This window comes from Filicampus tigris, chromosome 15 (genome assembly GCF_054856515.1).
Source record: "Filicampus tigris isolate MCC_2025a chromosome 15, RoL_Ftig_1.0, whole genome shotgun sequence".
Classification (NCBI taxonomy): Eukaryota; Metazoa; Chordata; class Actinopteri; order Syngnathiformes; family Syngnathidae; genus Filicampus; species Filicampus tigris.
This window is the reverse complement of record NC_141231.1, coordinates 7,950,001-7,972,500: the sequence shown is the minus strand read 5'-3', so window position 1 is coordinate 7,972,500 and position 22,500 is coordinate 7,950,001. Positions and strand designations below refer to the sequence as shown.

Here is a 22,500-nt window from a genome sequence, read left to right as displayed (position 1 = left end):
CTCTACAAGGTGTTCAGGTGGCCCGACCTCAGGCATTCCTCGGAGCTCAAGAGGCTATCGTGCTGTGAATCCTACGGGAAAGTCAACCCGGAGCTCGTCTGCTGCAATCCGCACCACATGAGCCGCCTCTGTGAACTCGGTGAGGAGACCTCTTGTTCACAATCTTGGGAGGGAGGGAAAAAAAATAAAGTACAGTTTTTTAAAAAAAAATTAATCTAGGTACATATTTTACGTTTGAAAAATTATCGCATACAAACAAAATTCAGTGTCCGTCAAGACATATGCATGTTCCATATGTATTTTAAAAAATATTTATTGAATTATTTTTGTATTCTTCTAAGGGTTTGATAGTATTGCTGGCGTTGCACTTCATTAAGTTAAAAAAATACAAAAATATTTTTGTAAAAAAAAATAAATATATATATATATATATATATATATATATATATATATACATATATACATATATATGTTTTTTACATATTAAAATAGTTCTGATTATCGATTGTACAAGCCGTTTATCCTCACAAGGGTCAATTCTTAAAGATTATTTTTGCTTGTATTGTTGCCATTCCATTCATTAAAGTTTAGTTCATCAAGAGCATGCATTATATTATCATTTAAGTTTTTTTAAATACTTTGGTTGCACTGAATTCATTGCACTCCTTGAAGTTAAGTGAAAAAAACAGTGATTAAAAAAATCAAGGTACTTTGTATTTTTTTTTTTTTTTACAATTTAAAAAGAATATTATAGCATTTTCGTGAAATGTTTGCAGTGTTGTTTGTATTGTGTCATTGCACTGCTTAGTTTCAGTTTTATTTACTTGAGAAAGATAGTTGCATTAAAAGAAAAGGGGTTGCTTTGGTGTCATCGTGTGTCTTGAAAGTGTCCATTTTAATGAATTCATCAAGACACATGCATGTTTCCTCCCTGTGTTTATTAGAGCCACTTTTCCAAAAGTGGGCAGGGAAGTTTCCAGGCATGTATGTGTGTGAGACAGAGAGTGGGAGAGAAAGAAAGAGAGAGGGAGGCCCCTATCTGAGTTTGTCCTAGACGCTGATAGTGGCCCTCCTGGCGCCAGGCGGCCCCCCTTGTTTATCTGGCTGTCAGTGAAAGGCAATAGCCAGCCCTCAGGGCCTCACTCTCTTTGTCATAAAGTCCTCCGAGGGTGTGCTAAACCTATGGGAAATGTTATACTATGTTAATTATTAGGTATGATAAGTGTTTTTGGTTTGATTTGTTTTTAGAGCAACACGGCGGCCTCGATAAATACTGTATCACGGGCCCTCTCTGGCCCACGTGCCTTTGGTTTATCACCCGTGAGGCATTTTCTTATGCATTTGCCTCTCTTTTTTTCTCTCTCTCTCTGCAGAGTCTCCTCCTCCTCCATATTCCCGCTATCCCATGGATTATCTTAAACCACCAGGTGAGCGCACACATATTCATGTTAACACGAGACTGATTTGAACTAAACAGCAATTAAATTATCGACTGTGTCCCAGTCAAAATACTAGTGGAGGAACAACGCTTTTTATATACATGCTACAGAATGCTATTCAAACGACAGGAAATGTTGTAATGTGCATGCCAGGCCACTTGTTGGCGACGTGCAACCAGGTGTTTTCTGTAACATTTGCCGAAGTATATGTAGTTTGTCCATTGTATACATAAATGGTTTAGCAGGACAATTGTTCCATTTTTTATTTTTTACATTCAGCAAAAGATGTATTATGTTCCAGTTTCCGTACAAATTATCACTTTGAAAAAAAAAAAACTCTTTGAGACTCGTTTTCATATTTGGGCATGAGGCAAGCAATTCGCATTTTGACCCTGATATGAGTGTTATTACCAACAAATGTTGCACTCCCAAGTATAAATTTTTGTGTCAACCAAGCGAGCAAAACAATATTTATTTTTGGTTTCAGCATGTTACACTTTGAGACCAAATTCCTATTTTTTAGGTTAAGCAATTGAAGGAAATGTCACAATTTTTCATATTTTTTTCATTAGTACTTGTCTGCACGTAATGTGAGGCCCTATTTTTATCCCTCCTCAGCAGTTTACGCAAACACTTAGCCCGAGGCAAGTGATCCAAAGAACAACATTTTTCATTATGTAGCGATTATAAGCAAATGATCAAATTGCTGTTAAAAAAAGCTTGCACTTCGATGCCTGTTTTCAAATTCTTGCATAAAGCTGGTATCGCACTGAGCTCCGAATGCTTGTGAACGTGTTGAATTTTTGGGTTTGCGACAAGAAAAACTGTACGCAAACATCTTTGCAACCTTCTACGAACGCTGACGAAGACCTCAAATTCCCTACGTTCGCAAGCATAGGCATTCACAGCTCAGTGAGATACCAAGCGACCAAAACGTTGTTGTTTTCGCATGCGTACATTTTTCATTTTCAGAATTTCACCGCTAATGACAGTGGTGTCATTTTAAAAGAAATGTCGCATCTTTTCAGATATTTGCAGAGTGCGAGAACAAAAACAAAACAATTTTTGCAATTGTCGTCGCAACGCTTGCCTGCATTTCACTGCCGCGTTAAAAACATTGCAATTAGACACCCGTCATAAAAGTTTTAGCGTTAAGTGAGCGATCAAAAATGGCGCGATTTATCCCGTTTTTGCTCCAACCAACATCACGGAAAACGCCCCTCCCCCTTTCACCCGTAAAGACACTTGAACATCTTCATATAAGTGCAGCCGGCTCTCTGCAGCGCATGTGTGCGCACATACATGTTGGCGTGCACAGGAAGCAGCTCCGTGTTTCGCTGTGATTTATGGCAGCAGTGCAAAGGCACCGAGGCTGGCTGTGCACTTCTCGCGTGGCTGGCGGCCAGCTGGCTCTCGCGGCGGCCTACGAGCATGTTTGTTTGCCAGTCCGTCTTCATGGAGCCATGCGCACTTATTCACACTTCACTCATGCTAGCGGGACTTGTCTACGGCGCTGGATGCCTTTAATGTTAGCGCGTGAGCTTTTTTTTTTTTTTTTTTTTAGCCTCTTTGGTTGTTTACCCCGCGGCGGCCGAGTCTTCACTTGTTTGTTTGTCGGCCGCCACGAGAGCCTGAGCCAGACGACGGTCGTCACCTCGGTGCCAGAGAGGCGCAGCGGGTTATGTCATCGTCGCCTTGTGAAGCGTTTCAAAGCTCAACTTGGACGGCGTGATGATGCACGACACCTTAACTTACTACAAACTGTTTAGACACTTCCAAGGACTGAGGTTTTGGTACATTCCTGTAAGGGTGACGCGCTGGTATTAATACCAATACCAGTGGTATTACACTGCTGTTGTATGATGATCACGCAGCTATCACCATCCCGCCAGATTAGGGTTTCCCGATCGATAGAACTACTTGGTGGCATCAAAAAAGCCTTATCCACTCCACTGCTAAGAATACCCGCATGGCTCCAGCCGAAGCGAAAATCGAAAGTAGTCATGAACTGGTGTGGAGCGTCATTCCAAAGCAACTGTTGTCTTTTCCTGCTTTAGAACTATAAACACTCCTCTATTAGAAGAAAGAGAATGCTGATTCACATAGTAACTCGTTTTAACACGATTAGGATTTTTGAGGAAGGTAGCTGATGAGCAATTTAGAACAAAAAAAGATAACGATCACAAGATGATGTCTATTTAAATAACTTATTTAATTACTGTCTTTTAAAAAAGAAAAACATGTATTTTTTTTTTTATTCGCATGGGGACAGCTGTACATTCCACACGTGACATCTACATGTAAATATGCCCGATTTTTAGCCATCGGCTACTTTCCATCCCCAGTCCCTTGGAGGGTTGTAACAGTTTAAGTATTCTTGTGTACTGTTTGCTGAGCATCAAAAAAGTATTCTTAAGCCTTTTTTCGAATGTTTAGCCATCAAAAAGGAAAATAGATCTGTGTAAAGTCTAATAGTAATCCCCCTAGAACCATGTCAGTTAACCAAGAGAAAATCGACACGTTAGTTCACCAGCTGAGACGTTTAAATCGAGCACAAAGAGAAAATCAAAACAAGACTATACGCAATCCACCATCTCGCGCATATTAAACAAAGAATGATGATTATGATGGTAGACGTACAGCTTGGGCGCCATTCGATAATCGCAACGATGTGCGCTGTCTTTCCAAAGCGGCAATGCATGCAATCGTGTTCGTGCCTTACAACTACAACAAACGTTTGCACCCAAACCCAAAAATCACATGATGGCAGTGATGTGATTTTTCTGTGGCGCGCACGCAGAAAAGTTTCACCTTGTTGCCTTTCTCTGATGCCGCAGTGCCTTTGAAAGTGAATGCAAGGCTCAACATGCCCGCTGTCATACAAATAGAAACCTACAGTGCGTAGACATACACAATACTGTATCCATACATGGTGTGTGTATCACAACATTAAGATGTGTTGACAAACTAAAAAAACTACAACAAACAATCCTCTAGGTCACAGATTTTTAAGAAAGCATGATAATTCTGGCAGAAATCCGGCCAGTAACCAAGAGAGAAAATTGAAACTGTACTGCGTCATTCCAAAACAACCATCGCATCTTTTCCTTCTTTAGGACTAAAATGATGTGCAATTCCGGCAAGGGTAGGAAGCATTAAAGAAAGAGAATGCTGAATCTGATGGAAAACCACCCAGTAATTATGCGCCTGGGAGGGCAAATAGAAAATCCAAACTACGGGTCATTTCAAAGCAACACTCTTCTAGATTGGAAATATTAATGAGAATGCTGATTCGAGTGATAAACGCCCACTAACTATGCTGAAAAGTCAGACTTGGCGTCATTCTGGATGTACGGCATCATTCCAAAGAAATCGTTGCGCCTTCAAGCTTTTGGACTACAAACTGTACACCAGCTCGGTAGTATAAAATAGAATGAAGCGTCTACAGCTCGAGCACAAAGAGAAAATTGAAACAGTGTGTCACGTCATTTATAAATATACCATTGCATCTCTTCTTACTTTACAACTACAACTGGTCCACTGGCTATGTATGTAAGGAGAAGTGATGTTTTTGAACGCGACTGTGTGGCTCGAGCGCAGAGAGAAAACAGAAACAAGTCATAGTGGTGCGCGTCATCCTAAAGCCACTCTTGTGTCTTTTAACTTTTGGACTGCAAACACTCCACTAGTTGGGAAAGGTTAAAGAAAACGAATTGGAAAAGCCACAGATAACTACATGGCTTGAGCAAGAATAGAAAATCCCAAAGGTGTGCAGCATCATTCCAAAACAATGTTTGTGTCTTTTCCAGCATTAGGACTAAACTGAAACAAAACTAGGAAGTATTCAAGAAATATAATGCTAAATCTGACGGTAACAATGCTACACAAGCACAGGTGAAAATCAAACCAGGGCATGTGTTGCGTTATTTCAAAGCAACCGCTATCTCTCTTCCTGCTTAAAGAGGAAGTCAATGCAAACATTTTTTTTTTCAAGAATATGTTCTATGCAAGCCCACTAGTTGGAACACGGCGTTCTGATGAATATTGCGTTTGTGGAATAAGTGTTAATCCACTCGTTTTTAGTCATCTCCGGGGGCGGCTATTTTGTCTTCTGTCGACTGAAAATGACATCGCAACTGCTCACAACGACCAATCACGGCTCAGATTCAAAAAACAGGTCAGCCGCGATTGGTCGTTGTGAGCAGTTGTGATGTCATTTTCAGTCGACAGAAGACAAAATGGCCACCACCAGAGATGGCTAAAAACGAGTGCATTTTGCTGCTTAACTTATATTCCACTTATGTTGACTGAAAATGACATCACAACTGCTCAGGGCTCAGGTAATGACCAATCACGGCCGACCTGTTTTCTGAAGCTGAGCCGTGATTGGTCGTTACCTGAGCCCTTAGCAGTTGTGATGTCATTTTCAGTCAACAAAAGTGACAAAATGGCTGCCCACAGAGATTGCTGAAAAGGGGTAGATTTTGCTGCTTAAATCATATTCCACATACGCAAAATTAATCAGAATGCCGTGTTTTAACTAGTGGGCCTGCTGGGAACATATTCTTGGAAAAAATATGTTTGGGTTGACTTTCGCTTTAAGGAATAGAACCATTCCACTCGCTGAAACATTTTCAACAAAGTAAGTGATGATACTCATGAGAACTGGAGCGGAACCATGCTGCTCGAGCACAAGGAGAAAATCAAAACAACGTGCCTTTCAAATCCAAAGCAATTGTTGTCTTTTCCCACTTTAAACCACAAACAATCCATTTGCTTCGAAGTATAAAGCAAGAGAATGGATGGAATTTGCAAGGAAAACTGCCCAGTACCCACGCGGCTTGAGTGGGAAGAGAAAACCGGAGCGATAAGCAATTGCCGCGTCTTCTCTGACTTTGGGATGAAAAATTACAGCGAGACCCAGAGAAAAGAAAAGTAAATCAGTCAATCATCTTTGTAACCAATCAGCAAACGGTTTTGTGTCTAGCCCTGCCCCTCTGATACTGTACCGCCTCAGTTGAACCGCCGCTTGGGTTATACAGTGCACGGTAAAGAGATGGGTCCGTGTAGACAGGGTATGTGGGGGTCTTCTCTTTCTTTCCCCCCGTTGGCTGCTCATTTGCGGTCGTGTGTCAGTGGCGGAAAAGAAAGCTGGGGGTCCAGACAATGACCCCTGCCAGACGAGCAGCTGGCTGGGGGTCCGCCAGCCGAAAAGGGAGAAAGTGGCTTTCAGTGAGTGGAAACAATAGGAAGTCATAGCAGCTGCAGCTGTGGCTCCATAGTCCAACAGCCCCACCCCACCCCCTCCAGCCTCCCGACTCCACTCCATTCCGCACCTGCCCCTGCTCTCCCTCCCCGTCTGCTTATCAACCATTATTTATTCAGCGTCCTACTAAAGCCGAGCATCAGCACTGTCAGTCATGCTAACAACCAGCATCCCACAGGCTGAAGTAAATAGGAAACCTCATGCGGATACAGGAAGTGATTATGCAACTGGAAAAAGACCCAGGAGTTGGTGTGGGAGCGCCACGGGAGAACTAGGAAATTAGCAGCTAGCCTAGCCTGTAAATCATCAGTCGCATTTTTTTCCGCCGTTTGTCACAACCCAGCGGGCGCAGCTGCTATGGCCATCACGACCACAGGAGAGACTCTGCAGAGATGTATTAATAGGACAATAGGACGTAGACGGTAGACCACCCCCACCCCCGCCCCCCCACAACCTCACTAGCCTGGAGCAGCTGTCAGTCACCCCATCGCGCTGCGCGATACTTTCCTGGGGCTTAGTATGAATGCTATTATACGTAAACAAGAAAATGGTTTGAATCCACTTTCTAATTTTTGAACTGCATACTGTTCACGTTATGCTCCTTGTTCTCGTGGATGTCGTACCCAAACTATACACACAACCTTGTGCTTGTCAATCTAGTACCTGGAATTGTACGTGGAAAACGGCATTTTACACCCAGTACCCAGAAAAAAAAACATTTTGCAACTTGATCTTGGGGACCTTGTACCCACAACTCTATGTTGTACTACTTGTTGTGTGTTACTTGTTCTTGTTGACATGATTGTCTAAAACTACATTACTCTGCATTTTCATCCTTGTACTCATGGACTTAGTCCCCAAAATTGTACACATTGTATATGTTGCTGTCCTGGTTCCAGTACTCAAAACTATACACGCCATACTAGTTCTTGTGGACCTAGTACCCGCAAAGCAACATTGTACTCTTTGTGCCTGTTACTGCCTTCTACAATATCCACTGAGTTGCGCATTAATGATACCTTGAGAGTATGTAATCTTAAGTAGGCCACCCTTGTCGTAAAATCAGACACTGGTTGGCTTCCTGTGGATTTTTTTTTTTTTTTAAACAACGACTCAAATTTATGGTTCTCACGAGCAGGAAGTGGAGGTCAGCCGTTTCAAGGTTGTTGTCCGCCGCAGCACTGGCAACGACGGCGCCGGCATTAGTCCGTATGTAAGCGGCCCTGATGTAAATCGCCACCTTGTTTCAGCTCTGGTGGGATATAATCCACACAGTGTTTACCCCCACGGCCTCCCTCTCCCTTCCTCGATCCTGCGGTCAGCTGTGAACTGTTGCCCTGGCGACCAGGGCAAGGCCGGTGGCAGCCAATGAAAGTGCGGGCAAGGCCGTCTTGGCCAAGAGGGGCTGTTTGCCCGCGCCGCTCGTTAGCACAACCGCGGTTGTAGCGAGGCCTTGCCAGTGAAACCTCTGTCCCCGAATACCTCATACTATGATCATTTTTGACTGTCTATTCGGCGATTGAGCCGTAAGAATACTTCTTCCTTCGAACGCAGGGTTACCGATTCTACCGAAGTAGTGGATTATGGGAGATTATCATGGCTCCATCTTGTTCGTCAGCGTCTTCATTGGGCATCGATTTCAGCTTGGTGATTGACGGTCCCGCAGCTGCTTCTTTGCCGTCTCCTCACTAATTCCAAGTCTATGTCTGTCTATGCTCCAGATTCTCCGGACTCAGGACCCTCATCCAGTGAGACCGGGGGAACAACCTACTCGGCCCCTGTGGGGCTTTCAGGTAAATATCTTTATTGTGCCCTTGATGATTGTGTTTCCCAACTGTAAATCAAAGAGAAGACGATGGAGGGTGTTGTTTGGAAAAGACTCAGGGTTCTGATCATGTGCAAACCCGAAGCCAAGGAGGCGAGCGAGAGACACAGGCACTTTTCTCTTTTTTTCCAGGCCCTAGTTTGGGGCTTCCTCGGCTTTCCTTTCCCATAATCCTCTTTGGCCGCCCTCCCAAGCCGGCGCCGCGTCCGCGGGCAGAGTTGTTCTCTCTGGGCCCTCAGATGGTTCTCATTACCGGGCCCTTTTAAAGCCTGTTTTATGTCAGTTGGTGTTTGCTGCCCATATTCTCCCCCACAAACCAAGCTCCCCCCACCACACCCCAGACACACACACACACACACACTCCACAGAACCTCCACCGCCCTCAACCCGCCTTTGTTTGGTGGAGGCGGGGAACCAGAATTTGTCTCATTGTGGACATTAAAGTCCCTGCGTGTATTAGCTTGACAGGTTTTACTTTAAACTGTGAAACCCTAGAACCGGGGTACTGGGGGTTGGGGGTCTGGGGGGCCGTGGGGGCCCCCACTACTTATTGCTGCTTCTTGTTCCTGAACGGGGTGTGCCCCCCTCCCCTGGTTTCCTTCCTGGCAGCAAGCAGCACTGTGAATGGGCCTCCTCAGCAAAGATGGCAGAAAAACGGTGCCCTCATGGTTTTCCCTGGCAAGTCGCCGCACCCACCGCCAACCACCCCCCTCCCCAGTTCCTCTCACCTCCCTTGCGCCCTCCCTCTGGGGCCCTGACAAAAGAAACATGGCTCTCCCAGAAGGCCTGCCACTGACCTTCCAGTTCCCTCAATCACCCCTTTTTTTATGTTCTCCTCCAGACAGAGGAAGAGGGGAGGCGGGGCAGTAAGGGAAGGTTTTTTTCTTTAAGAGGGGGTGTGGGGGTGCATCCGAGTTGAATATTTAAGTGATCGTTGACTGTGGCGCATGACCCACAAACTTAGGGAAAAGAGTGATCCGGGTGAGAAGGAGTTAAGCGAGCCACCGCGACAGTGACAAGCGCAAATGCAAAGTGGGCTGCCTGCCAGGCTAGTGGCTCCGTAGCGGCCTCTTGCCGCCTCGCGTCATCCGCTTGGAACACGGCACAGAACAGGGAGGGACAGCTGGGGAAGCGAGGGGGGGCACTTGATTGAGCGGGTTTCAGCTGACCACAGAAACTCATGAGAGGGATCACCAAGTGTTTTGTGAATGGAGAGAGGCAGGGACTTCAGTGCCTCCGCCAAGGAGGTTTTTGCTGCAGTTTGTTACACAGAAACGACTTAACCGATTCCCTTAGCGGCTAGCGGGGTAGAACCAAATTTATTGTCCCCCAGATGCGTATAGTTTCAGGATGGTTTTGATTACATTGCTTTAAATATGTTAGCATAGCATTCTGCATGACTCCAACAAACATTTGTCTGCTGGAAAAATTGTGTTAAAACAACCACACTAGGGGACCAGGGTAGGACACATTTTATTTTAGTACACATTCTTATAATAGTTTTTTTCTTTTTTTTCACATATCACAACATAAATCTTGCGTGAAATCTTTTTAGTGTGGGGGAACTGCCAAAAACAACCAATTCACATAGTGTAGCAGAATAACACCTATGTTATTTTAGTGCAAATGCATAAAATAATTTCAGGCCGTTTGTGTACATTGCTAACTTTGTTAGCATAGCATTTTCCCAACATGAATCCTCTTTGAAATGTTTTTTTTTTTAGTTCGCAGAATTGCGCAAAATTCTACCTAAACATGGGTACAACCCACCGTATTTTAGTACAGATACTGTACGTGTATTAGTATCAGAATAGCTTCTTTGCATAGCTAGCATAGTTAGCATAGTGTTTTCAGACATTAATTCTACCTGAGAAATGTTGGTTGTTCACTGAATTTTGTTACTAACCACAGATTATACGATAGGTTATGAGGATAGGACTAAATTATTAGGAATTATAACATTCATTCATTTACAGCTGTGTTTAGCTTTGTTAGCATAGCATTTTCCTAGCTATCTCTTTAACAAATTATGAACAATTTGCACAAACAACTTAATTTAGACAACTAGAACCCACCATCCACATATTAGAGTACAGATGCATGTGTTGTAGGGTGGTGTATTTATAATCATAGCATTTTCCAAGCAAACGAAACTTTGGTCTACAAATACAAAGCTTTGTTTGTTTAAAGTTTTCTGTATTTTCTGTATCTTATCCAGATACTGGTACACTTTTGTTCTGTTTGCATAACATCTTCCCAAAAGTTTGCTACCACCACGTTTGTTAGTTTGCGGATTTGCGCAAAAATAACTTGACTGATTTCAACCAAACTTTGTAGTTTCAGGGGATCCACCGTAGAACACATGATACGTTCATACCAAGGTTGATTTTGTTCACATTTGTTATCTTTGTTAGCATAGCATTTCCCATTATTTCTCAGTGTATAACATACCAATCTCAATGACACAAGTAGGGCCGCCGGAAAATCAACGATCTGCGTCTAATCCGATCCAAATTAGGATTGTCTGGCCTTCCTTGGCAGAGGTCCGTGCTGGAGTTAGCATCCGCGCTGGCTTATTTCTACCCCCCACGTGGTTCCTGTACACGGAGCCCGCGCCCACGTCTGCTTCTGTTTTTAACGAGAATTGATGAGAGGGCTGTTGAAATTCTGGCAAGAGGCCCGAATACCCGGCGTGACGCAGGCGTGGGCCGCCGCGTATGCTTGTCATGTGTGTTGAGGTGTGCTGTCTGAAATACTCTTATTTGCGGAAGAGAGTCTTCAACTGGACATTTTGGGGTTGTTTGTGTACTCTTGTCTCTTGGATGCAGATTTTTGCTGTTTTTATTTGGACCCTGCTAACTTCTTATCAGTGTGTCAGTGGCATTCCTCCTGGTGCCACCCGGGACTGACTGGGATCCAGTCAGGCTGCGATGTCTCACACACACAAATACACACACACACACATGGATAGAATGACCATGGTGCAAGCCCTGGCACGCTGCCCACTGTCACACAGGCGCTTCCTCCCGCCGCCGTTTTAAATTTAGCCACGTTTTTTTTTTTATAATTCCCGTCACCTCACTCGGCAGACCGTCTGCGGGAAATATGAGAATTTTTTTTTTGTTTTTATGAGAATTGTTATTTTTGTTTTGTTTACAGTATTTTTTAACTTCTTTACACTTAGTATATTTTGTCCAAATACTTTTGTTCATAATAAGCTTGCGTTGTCGCACATTTTTCTAATACTTTTTTTTTTTTTTTTCCTTTTACACTTACGCTTTTTGTCCCGATACTTTTGCCAAGTGTAATTGTACACGTTGCCATATATAGAATGACGCCGGCACTTTTTTAGAATTCCGTCCTGCTGTCCACATCCCCATCATAACGTCAATTAGTCGGCGGCTCAATCCGCTGGAGGTGCGAGCTCCATCATCGTTTCCGGCGAAGGGGATTAAATTTAGTCCAGGCTCATTAAATCAAACCTGCTGTCATGACGTCTGCCCTATTTTTTTTTTTTTTTTTTTTAATACAGTCATTAATGACGGGAAGTGAAGTGTCGCCCTCAGAAGGGAAAGTAGATTTTTTTTTCTTCTTTTTTTTTTTTTAAATCCGGAAATTTACTTCCAGCTCAACTGCTAAACAGAGCGTCCTCAGTGTTCCTACGTGTTCCTCAGTGTTCCAGCTCCTGCGCTCCCGGCATTCCCGCCTTGTTTGGGTTAGCGGCGAGAGGAAAGGGCTGCGCAGGATATGACCTCATGTCTTTGAGCCGGCGGGGAAAAGGACTCTCATTAAATTAAAAAAAAAAAAAAAAAAAAAAACACGCAGGAGAAGCAGAAAGAAAGAAGAACACCGGAATCTTTTTGTCAGCGTGACTCACCAAAGCTCAGTTCAGTGAGCATCAAAAGATGAAGTCTGCGGATTTTTACTTTTTCTTTGGTTTTTAACTCTCTGTTACGTGCTTTATAAGCAGTGGAAGTCATAAAACTCCAGTAATTAATTTCAAACACGATGTCAAAACACTTTTCGTGAAGTGTCACCCTATATCCCGTCACTTATAAAAGTTAACAGACTATTTATTGTTCTTTAAGTTAAAGGCCTCTACAGACCAATCCGACGTCGGCCGCCGGAAAAGTCGGTACACGTGAAGTCAGAGCCAATGTTGGGGCGTCTGGGGGGATATGTTCGGCCTACTCAACATGTAGAATCGGGTCGGGACAAATGATCACTGTGATTGGCTGTTAGCTAGCGAATCAGTGCACTGGACAAGAACGTGAAGTGACGAAAGCGGACAAACGGTGAAAATTGAAGCTTTTCCTCAAGATCTAACTCAACTATGCTCATTTTTCGCATCTCCTCTATGGACCTCAAGTTCGACTGTACTATCTGTGACTTTGAGTGTGGCTTTAAAAGGCAGGTAGTGGACAGGTGATTGACATGGATGTCAGTGAATGGGAGTATAGTGTGGCTAACCTATTAGCTAGTCTTCATGTTGAGTGACTTGGTATGAGTTGTGACCAAAGGCATCTTGTGTATATGTTCAATAAAGCAATTAAAAGTGCACAGCTGTTTCTATACTTGACCTCTTGCAATATGTTCTAACTAGCAATTTTGGGCTATACGAAATTAGCCGACATTGATATGTTATCTAGTGTTGATAGTGGTTCGATGTGCTGTTGTGGTACACATTTCACTTTATTTTCTTATTAAACTGTGAAATGATCCCTAATTTTGGACATTCTCTGTTTTTTATGGAATCTTCCTGGCTCATCAGCATCGTGCTAACTTAATTCCGCAGAGTGTTGCGTGCATCTGCAATAACATTAGACCATGTGGGAAACGACACTTGCGAAGCTTCTCAACTTTGAGATTTTGTTGTGACCTTTTTGTGTAATCTGATTGTTCGAGTTATTCAATTAATCGCTGGAGCCCTACCAATTCCTCCTCTTGCATGACCCGTGTAGTTGTTTGACCCTGGACCAGATCATTTCTGTTTCCACTATTTCTTATGGGGAAATGTTGATGTCTGAATGTGAGCAAATGGAAGTCAGTGGTTACCCCCCAACCGCAACCCACCCCCACCCCAATCCCGATGCCCGTGTTTCCTTCAGGAAGGCAAGATGGCGTCTTTTGGGCGGAGGCCTTGCACGCCGTCCTCTGTAATTTGCAGCGGTGCGCGCGAGCGAGCGGAGATGCCGGCCGGGGGCCTCGCTCCCGAGTCAGGCCGAGGCCGGCGTCTCTCATTACTCCCCCACTTCCTCTCTTTGCGAGGCCGCCAAAGCCGCCTCTTGGCAAGGGGCGACTCCATTTTGGTTTTTGGCCGTCCTCTGTTTTCTCCACCCTGTGTCATTATGCCGCGCAAATCGAAAAAACAGTGAGGTTAGGAGGAGGAGGAGGAGGAGGAGGAGGAAGGGGAACGGAATGTGGGCCCCGAGCCGCATGGGTTTACGGAATCTTCTCCCATTTTGAGACGTTTAAGGTTACCTTTAAGCTGGGGAGAGGGGAGTGTTTTTGGAGGGGAGCCCAGAACAAGTTGAACATTGTTACCATGGAAGCGCATTCTGACACAACAAGGGGAAGGAAGCGGAAATACGTTCATGCATTCCCATGCGTGTGTTCGATTCTTGCAAGGCGCTCCCTCATCTCTGCCCCGCAGCTCATTCATTCGCGTATATAGGCCACTGTACCAGGCAGAGGTCACTTTTTTTTTTTTTTTTTAATGACCATGAGGCACTGGATTGTGTAATGACAACAGTGTATTGCGTAATCACGAACGCACAAAAGGTATAGCAGTGTTTATTAAAAACACAACAAAAGGCCAGACTGGCTCTACTGGTTGTCCTTTTTCCCACGCCGCCCGAACGCCACAGGGAAACAAGTGGAGTATCGAGAGTACAACTTGACTAATGATATCATCGGTGCTGCTCTGGTGTTTATTTCAAAGTTTTTATAGACTGACTTTATTAAAGAAACATTACAAAAAAGGACTTTTGGGGACTTGTTCTCATAACAGTTATACTTTTTTTTGTGCTAATTTTACCATTTTTTTCTGTACTTCTTTAGACAGCAACCAACGTCCTACAGACTGGAGTTTATTCTCCTCACTTAACTTTTTCTCCACTTCATGAGAACACAATCTGACTCTTTCTTTAAAATGAAATTCTTCATCATTGTGGCTTCATGACTTTTTTTTCTCTTCACTACTGCTTTTTGTAAACAAAATACCATCTTTTTCTGTCACATTGGCCTTTTCTTGTACTACGTTTTCTGAACAAAACATGACTAGTCCTGCAACTTGACTTGTTCTCTTCTACCACTGCTTTTTGTGAACAAATTATGACATTTTCTTGCAACTTTACATTTTTCTTGTTTACCATTTTTAAAAACCATAATGATATATATACACAAAATACGACAGTTTATGAACAAATTACGACACTTGAAACTGTATTTTTCTTGGAACGTTACTACCTTTTGTCAACAAAACCTTTGGGGTGTAATATTCCAACTTTTGTGAATGAAATATGACTTAATTCTTAATTTTCTCTTGTATTACAGTTTGTCACAACATAACTATTTGTAAACAAGATTTTTTTTCGGGTAATATTACTATTGTGAACAAAATACAACTTTTCCTTGTCAGAAAATATTACTTTTTGGGAACAAATACAACCATTTTACTTTATTTTTCTTATAATACTACAACGTTTTGCGTCTTCTTTTCTACTCATATTACTTTTTGTGGACAGAATATGACATTTTGGAGAAAAAAAAAAGCCCTTATACCTTCATGACAGCGTGCCTTTAAGCCATGAGTGCTTGTTGTGACTTTTGTCTTCTGATATCACTTTTTTCCTGAAACAAAATGCATAATATATTCAGACTTTTTCACAAATCATTTTTTCCCACCTGATGGTTTCATGTTCACATCTATATCACAAATAGTACATTGCATTGCGTAAAGGAACACCCAAAGGAACATATAGACACACACATACACACTGTCTAACGCGTCTCTGCGGGTTGTCTGCATATTTTCCTCACCACGGCGCCTGAACGCCACAGCGAAAGAAGTGGGCCTGGCCTGTTGTCCACTTGTGTGAGTCAGCGTGGTATATGATCTTCTCGGGAGTCCGTGGTGACATCATCAGCACTCGCCTGGCACTCCGCGCTTGGTGGTGTGGTGGTGTTTATTTGTCCTGTCACCCTGGGAAATCTGGGCATCGGGGATGATGATGATGTCGGTGGTGATGCGTGTGTGCGTGTGGTCAGCGCGATGAAGTGTTGCAATAATAATAAGTCAGTCAGCATGAGGAGGAAGGAGGCGTTCCATGGGAACAGAATGTTCTTCTGAGGATGACGATAATGTTTCTTCTTCATGTCTTGTGGCTGTCCAGACGTGGAGATCATGTGATTATGGCATCCAAACATTCCACTCCTTATCTCCCACCCCGGATGCTTCTGGGAAGAAATAGCATGTCTGCGAGTCATTGTCCAAGATGTGCAGATAATGAAAGTGGGCCACTCCCATGCCAGGCTTTTCCTGCCATCACGGCTCACTTTGCTTTTTAGCTTTTTTTGTTGTTGTCTACTAATGCTTACTAAGACTCAACTTTAAAGAAAATATGAATGGTTTTGTGGGAACAAATGGTTGGAAATTGAATACATGGATGGACTTACTCCTGTTTCCATGCCCGCACAATACATCGTTTTTTAAATGATTATTCACTTAATATTTTGCCTTAGTTTGATACTGTATGACTTTTTTCAGAGCAAAATCAGCTTTTTTCTATGAACAAAATATAAGCTATTCATGTGACAACTGTTTTCTCGTAATATTACCAAATATAAATATATTCATAAAACTATAACTTTTTTTTGTCTCGTAATATAACTGCTATTTGCCAGCAAATATGACTTTCCCAACTTGGGCTTTTTCGTAATTTGTTTTTGTGAAAACAAAGTCCTTGTATTGATAGTTTTTGTCAACAAAATACAATCACCTGTAACTTCAAACCCTTGGGTGACTACTTTTTGTCAACAAAATACTTTATTCTAATGTCTCATTTGTGAACAAATACAATTCTGACGTCTTCCTCGCCCGCAATTTCCCCATTAGACGGCAAACTTGATACGATTGACTCAACAGCACCAGGGTTGACCTATAATTGCTTTGCTTTGGTGATTCCATGAGTAGCGATCATGGTGTTGCATTGAGATGGTTACACTAATTGCATAAAATCACCCTGCCTTACAAATATTAATATTGAAACTTTTGGTAGCTTTTCAAACATAAAGGGGGGGGGGGTGAAAACATAGCCTTGGGGTATTCCACTCCAGAGACAAACCATTGACTTTACCACTTTTCTGACATGACTGTCTGACAAAAGTATGAAAATGTGTCATCAGATACAGTTATTATTTTTGTATCAATTTGTTTCACCTGCCACCGTCACTACCGTGGAGACCAGCGTTTACATTTGTGTGTGCATGTGAAAGAGACTGAGATGTCTGTCCCGGAACAAAACGAAAGGAATGCCTCCACAGCGTGACCCTTGAACTTTTGGAATAGACGCCCGTCACCGCCTCACCCACGACCCCAACCCCCACCGCCTCCACCCTGTTAACTCGGGAGAGGGTGTTGACTTAGAAAATAAGGCGCCGCCGCCAATAGTCCATTTCCTTCACGTCTTCCCCATTCCTGCTTTCAGCTGCTATTTGTGTGTGCGTGTGTGTGCGTGCATGCGTGGAGACAGACTGAGGTAATGATTAACTTGTTTAGACTGCGAGGACCCAGTCAGCCGACAACCACCACCACCACCCCCCCTCCTCCCTCTTCTAGCTTAGCATTGATGCTAATACAGCTCTCCAGTCTATTTGAGTTAAACCTTGTGTCGCAAACACTTTCATGTTATTAATAAACACGCCTGTTTTTATCATAGCCCATACTGTCGTCGTCCGCTTTAAATTAAATGATAGCGCTGTACGGTTAAATGGCTAACCCGTGCCCTCCTGCTGGCTGCCATTTTGTTTATAGAGCACAAAATTCTCGGTTGTCGTCTGTATCATCAGGATGTGTGACGCATGGACAATCTGCTGCTTTAGCAACGTGCTAACGGCGTTGCATCCTTCACATCTTGTGTATTACGTTAGCAGATGGCGCTAGATTGAAGAAAATACATACAAATAAATCCATCTTTTTAAGGTGTTTTTAGTGTCCTTGGGAGTTTTGATGATTAACATCATCAAGAGTGGGAGAAAAAAAACCACTTTATCCGGGGATGGCGCTACGCTGGGGCTAGTTTGGGAGTAGTGGGGTTTTTAGCCCCAACAAAAATCTGTATAGCCCCAGTTAAGCCTTACCAGCATTTTATTTGATGTGTGATTTAGAAATTATTTCCTCAGACTTTCACAGTTTCAGTTCCTCTTTTTTTTCAGTTGCTGTAGCGTGATATTGTCATTCACTGCAAAAAAATTGGCATACGATATCATGAGTTACTTTGAAAACACCATAAGGCGTCCTAACATTGAAACTTTTTTTGTGAACAAAATGCAAACTTTTCTTCTACGTTTGTGGTATTTGTGCTTTTCCTGGACAAAGTACAACTAGTATTTTGACTTTGTGACCCATTTGTCTTTGCCACTTTTTTTTTTTTAACAAAATATCACCCTTTTGACTTGACCTTTACTTAACTGATTTTTCTGAATAGAATGAGGCAATTTTTGCAACTTAAGAACTTTTTGTTGTGACCAAAATAATCCTTTCTTGTCATAGAAAAGGATTTTTGTTGCATCCCTCATTTTTGTGAACAAAACATGACTTTATTCTTTGTATGTTTTCAGAACAAAATGACTACTTTTTGTGAACAAAATCAAATGTGACATATCGTGAATTACTCTACATTTCCAACCCATACCTTTGATGATGATGATTATTATTAGTATTATTATCATTATTATTATTATTATTATTATTATTATTATTACTCATGACTAGTGTATGTAAGTGCTTTTTTCTAACTGCATGTCCCTGTCCTTTCTTGTCTGTGGTGGACAGTTCTGCCTAGCAACAGGTGACCAGGAAAAACAAACACTGCTTTGTAGATATTCTATCAAGAATTACGTAGACATTTTGTTTGTTTTACTGCCTCAGATGCAAACTAAAGTACAATAGCGTCCCTGCTAACTGTTTGCCACATTTTCCGCGTCTTTTAGGGGAAATTGTTTTCCCCACCACTCCTGTTGCGTCCGAGGCTGTAGGCCAGAATGACGCAAGCGGCCAACAGGCGTAAAAGACAGGGCCGACAGATGGCCTGGAGACCGCCGGCTAGCCAGATTATCCTCGGCGAGGAGAAGCGCCGAGAGCAGGTGGAGCGGCTGACAGACAGACAGACAGACAGACAAACTAATGCCTGGGCGGGCAGACGTCCAGGCAGATGTACATACGGAAGACGTGTCCCGCCTGGCCTGCCAAGGACGGGAGGTGCGGGCAGAAAGCACCTACGGCGGGCGCCGCAAATAGCGTCAGACTGTAAGGCGAGGAGAGGAGGCTGTCCAAAATCCGGCAACAAGACGTGTACCTTCTCCCCGTGTGTGCGTGCATATGTTTGTGTGTGTGTTGAGTATGAAGTTGTAGCCTATGTGCTGTCAGGACAAGCTGTGAACAAGCTCCTGACATGGCTGACAAGCGCCTGTATCGCTTTTCACTCAGCTAATAAATGCCTCTGAGGCTCCGGGTACCTGTGCCCCCCCCTTCTCTTGCCAAAAATGTTGTTTGCCCTGGAACTATAGTCACATTACAGGCATTACTTCTTGTCATCAAAATACCATGTCTCGGAACTTTGACTTTTTCCCTAACATGACTTTTTTGCACAAAATGAGACTTTGCTCTTGTAGCTTTGACTTTTTTCGCATCTTACTGCGTTTTGTGAACAGAAGCACAATTGTAATATTCCTACCTTCTGTGCTACTATACAACAAAATAATGAGAGTTTTCTCACAGTATTGCTACATTTTCTGAACAAAATGACTATTGTGACTTTAACTTTTCTTGTAATTCAGTATCACTGCTTACCTGAACAAAATACAAACATTCTAACGGTTTTGTATCACATTTTTTTTCTGACTTTTTCTGGTCATATTACTACTATTACAACGATATGACTTGTAACTTGGCAACTTTTCCCTGAAATGACTGCTTTTTCAAAACAAAATATGACTTTATTTTTGTATTAGTACTTTTCCAGAACAAAATATGACCTCCTTAAAAATGATTTTGCCTACGATGTACCTGCACCCCACTATTGTCGGCCAAAATCTTCTGTGCGGTAACCCGTTTTTATTAATTTCCTCTCGTTGTGCGAGTTGACGTGTTTCCCCGCCCCCATGTTCTTATCTTCACTCTTTGTGGCATTTAATGCGTCTTCCTGCCTGGGGCTATGGCGAGGGGGGCGGGGTCCAGCGGGCCCGGCCGCTGTCGTCATGAATAGCGGGGTGTTTTCTGACATGCTCAGACACGCGGCCCGGCTCTAATGACCTCTGACGCCAGGCCCCGTCTCTCCGAGCAATAACAAACAGACACACTCGAGGTCTATCGCCCCCCACCCACCCACTGCAGGTGAGTGCCACCACCAGGCAGTCAGCAGGGTCAGAGACGTTTTCCGTCTCTTATCTGGAAGATAAATGCCTTTTTCCCCCTTTGCGTTTAGTCTAAGGTAGATAGTCGAGTACTTAAGCGTCCCACCCTCCCCCTGTGCCCCACGAGGATGGATTTACGATAAACTCCCCCTGAGGCCCGGCTCTGACCAACTTCAAAGAACACAGCTCTGCTTGTTTTATGGAAGGCTTTGAGTTGCCACCTAACAACCCCCCCCCCACCTCTTGCCTAAAATTCTCTCCCCCGTCTCGCTGATTCCGTCCGCCAGTGTTGTCTAATGAAGGCTAATGACAGGCTGCGGCGAGGTTCGTTTTGGATTCTGCCGCATTAGCGTCGCAGTTTGTCTGCGGCGGGACCTTCCAAATTACTGCTTACATGAGGGGCTAGTGCTAGATGAAACGAAAGAAGGGGGAGTGTGGGCTGGGATGGGGCGGGCGGTCGGGGGGCCTCGTTTTGCTTTCGGAAGTAAACACACGTCCGATAGAGGACGCCGCAATTAGTCAAGGATGCAAAAGTTGCAGTCCAACTATGTGCTCCCCACTCTTTGACACCCCCTCTTCCCCTCACCCCCAACTTCCTCGCGCCTCACTGGCTCCCACCTTTTGAGGGGGGGGGAGGGGGAGTAGCTGAGAGCCACATTGCTGCGGAATAGAGATACGAGGAGGGAGGGGGGTGGAAATTGGAGTGCGGCCAATGCTACGCTTCTTTTTTACGCTCAGGGACACTTTAGACTGGCTAGGCCTCGTCGCTCGTCTCCACCATTCTGCTCGCGCCACACGTGCGCACCCCCAAACAAGGAGGCTGGAGGAGGGAAATGTTTATGGGAACGTTACTCAACTCAACCCTTCCATCCCCCTCTTTTGAGGATGATTTCCTGCAGCACTCGGCAGTATGATTGCGGTGACGTCAGCGCATTGTTGGCCCGCGCCGCTAACGAAAACACGGCGAGCCAGACAGAAGATAAGCCCTTTAATGCCTCGACAAATAACGTAGTGCATGTGGACACTTGCCTGCCAGCGTCTCCCGGTTGTCGCTTCGGCCTCCAGGAATTCCAACGTGGCTGCTTGCCGCGTGGCAGAAAGTAGGGCGGAGAGAGCCATTATGCGGTATAATCAAGGAATTTGGTAGACTTTGTTCCTCCGGTCTTCCCTGCCTCCAGGCAGCGTATAAGTTAGATACTTTTTTCAGCGAGTCTTAAGCAAATAAAGATGAGTTGAGTCGAGTTGGGTCTCTGTTCTAGCAAGGATAGACTTTTGTCTACAAGCCCTGAAAACAAGCCTACTGGCGGCTGTCCAAAATGTCAAAGTTAGTATCCCGTCAAGTAGGCCTACCAAAGCTCATCTTCATGGCGAACATTGTCTGGCAATTTTCAACATCACATTGCGAAGTGGCTTGCTTTTGTGGTCAAGTCTCAAGTGTTTCTGCTTGGTTGTTGTATAGTGCTAATGTTATTGCTAGCAAACCTAGGGTGGTGTGTTCATGGGCTATCGGAGAAGAAAACCAGAGTTGTACTACGGATTTCAGGTGTTGTTGTTGTGATTACTTGTGCTTGAGAACTGCCAACAATGTGAGGATGCACCAACCTTAATTTTTGTGGGGTTGCCTACCCGGTCTGGGATTTTAGTGCCTCGCTCAATCAAGGGCACTGTCTACATCAACCAGTCCCAATTTCTGTGGTCTTGAGGTCTCTCTGGTGTTAAGAAATAAGTCTGATCTTATGCCTCCAAGAGTGATCATCATCACCTTATTGTGTCTTCCCTACTGTGATGGGTTCAATGTTGAGTGCAGTACAATGAATGCTTGGAACGTACCTTTCCAAAGACCAGATATCCTTTCTGGTTGTATCCATTAGGCAAACCAGAGAATCATGCGCCAGTCTTTGTAGGCGGGCTTGTAGGGGGTGTGCAAGATCCCCAGAGTAGTCTTGGGTTTAGTGCAAGGGCATGCTCTCCATCAGCCAACCTTTGCTTCTCCAGTCCAACGACCAACAAAGTCCTTACGGATTGACTGATCGAACAGAATAATCGTTTGTGGCTCATTTGGCACCAGATCAGAGAACAACAACAGTTATGCTCTAAGACAAACCAGAGAATTGTGGTTGTAGTTACTGTACTTTTGTGCAGCTGCCCTTGGAATCATCTGGGGTCCAGTAAATCGCCCAAGGGTCCTCTCGCCATCACCTATCCATTGTTGCACCGGTCCAAAAACCAAGACCAACCAACGTGGACTGTACAGATTGAGCTTGTCCATGACATGCATTTTTTTTTTTAAATGTATGTTTGAATTTTAAGCCCTGTGTTCCTTCTGCTCCCTCTCT

General features: G+C 43.8%; 1 protein-coding gene across 1 annotated transcript in view; it reads left to right on the top strand.

Annotated features, from left to right (window-relative positions):
* smad7 (SMAD family member 7) overlaps positions 1-22,500 on the top strand; it is a 24,555-nt gene that overhangs the window by 989 nt on the left and 1,066 nt on the right. The window contains 3 exon segments of the mRNA XM_086053479.1: positions 1-139; positions 1,374-1,427; positions 8,427-8,498. The exon segment at positions 1-139 is cut by the window's left edge and continues 989 nt beyond it. Coding sequence (XP_085909605.1) covers positions 1-139; positions 1,374-1,427; positions 8,427-8,498 — 265 coding nt within the window.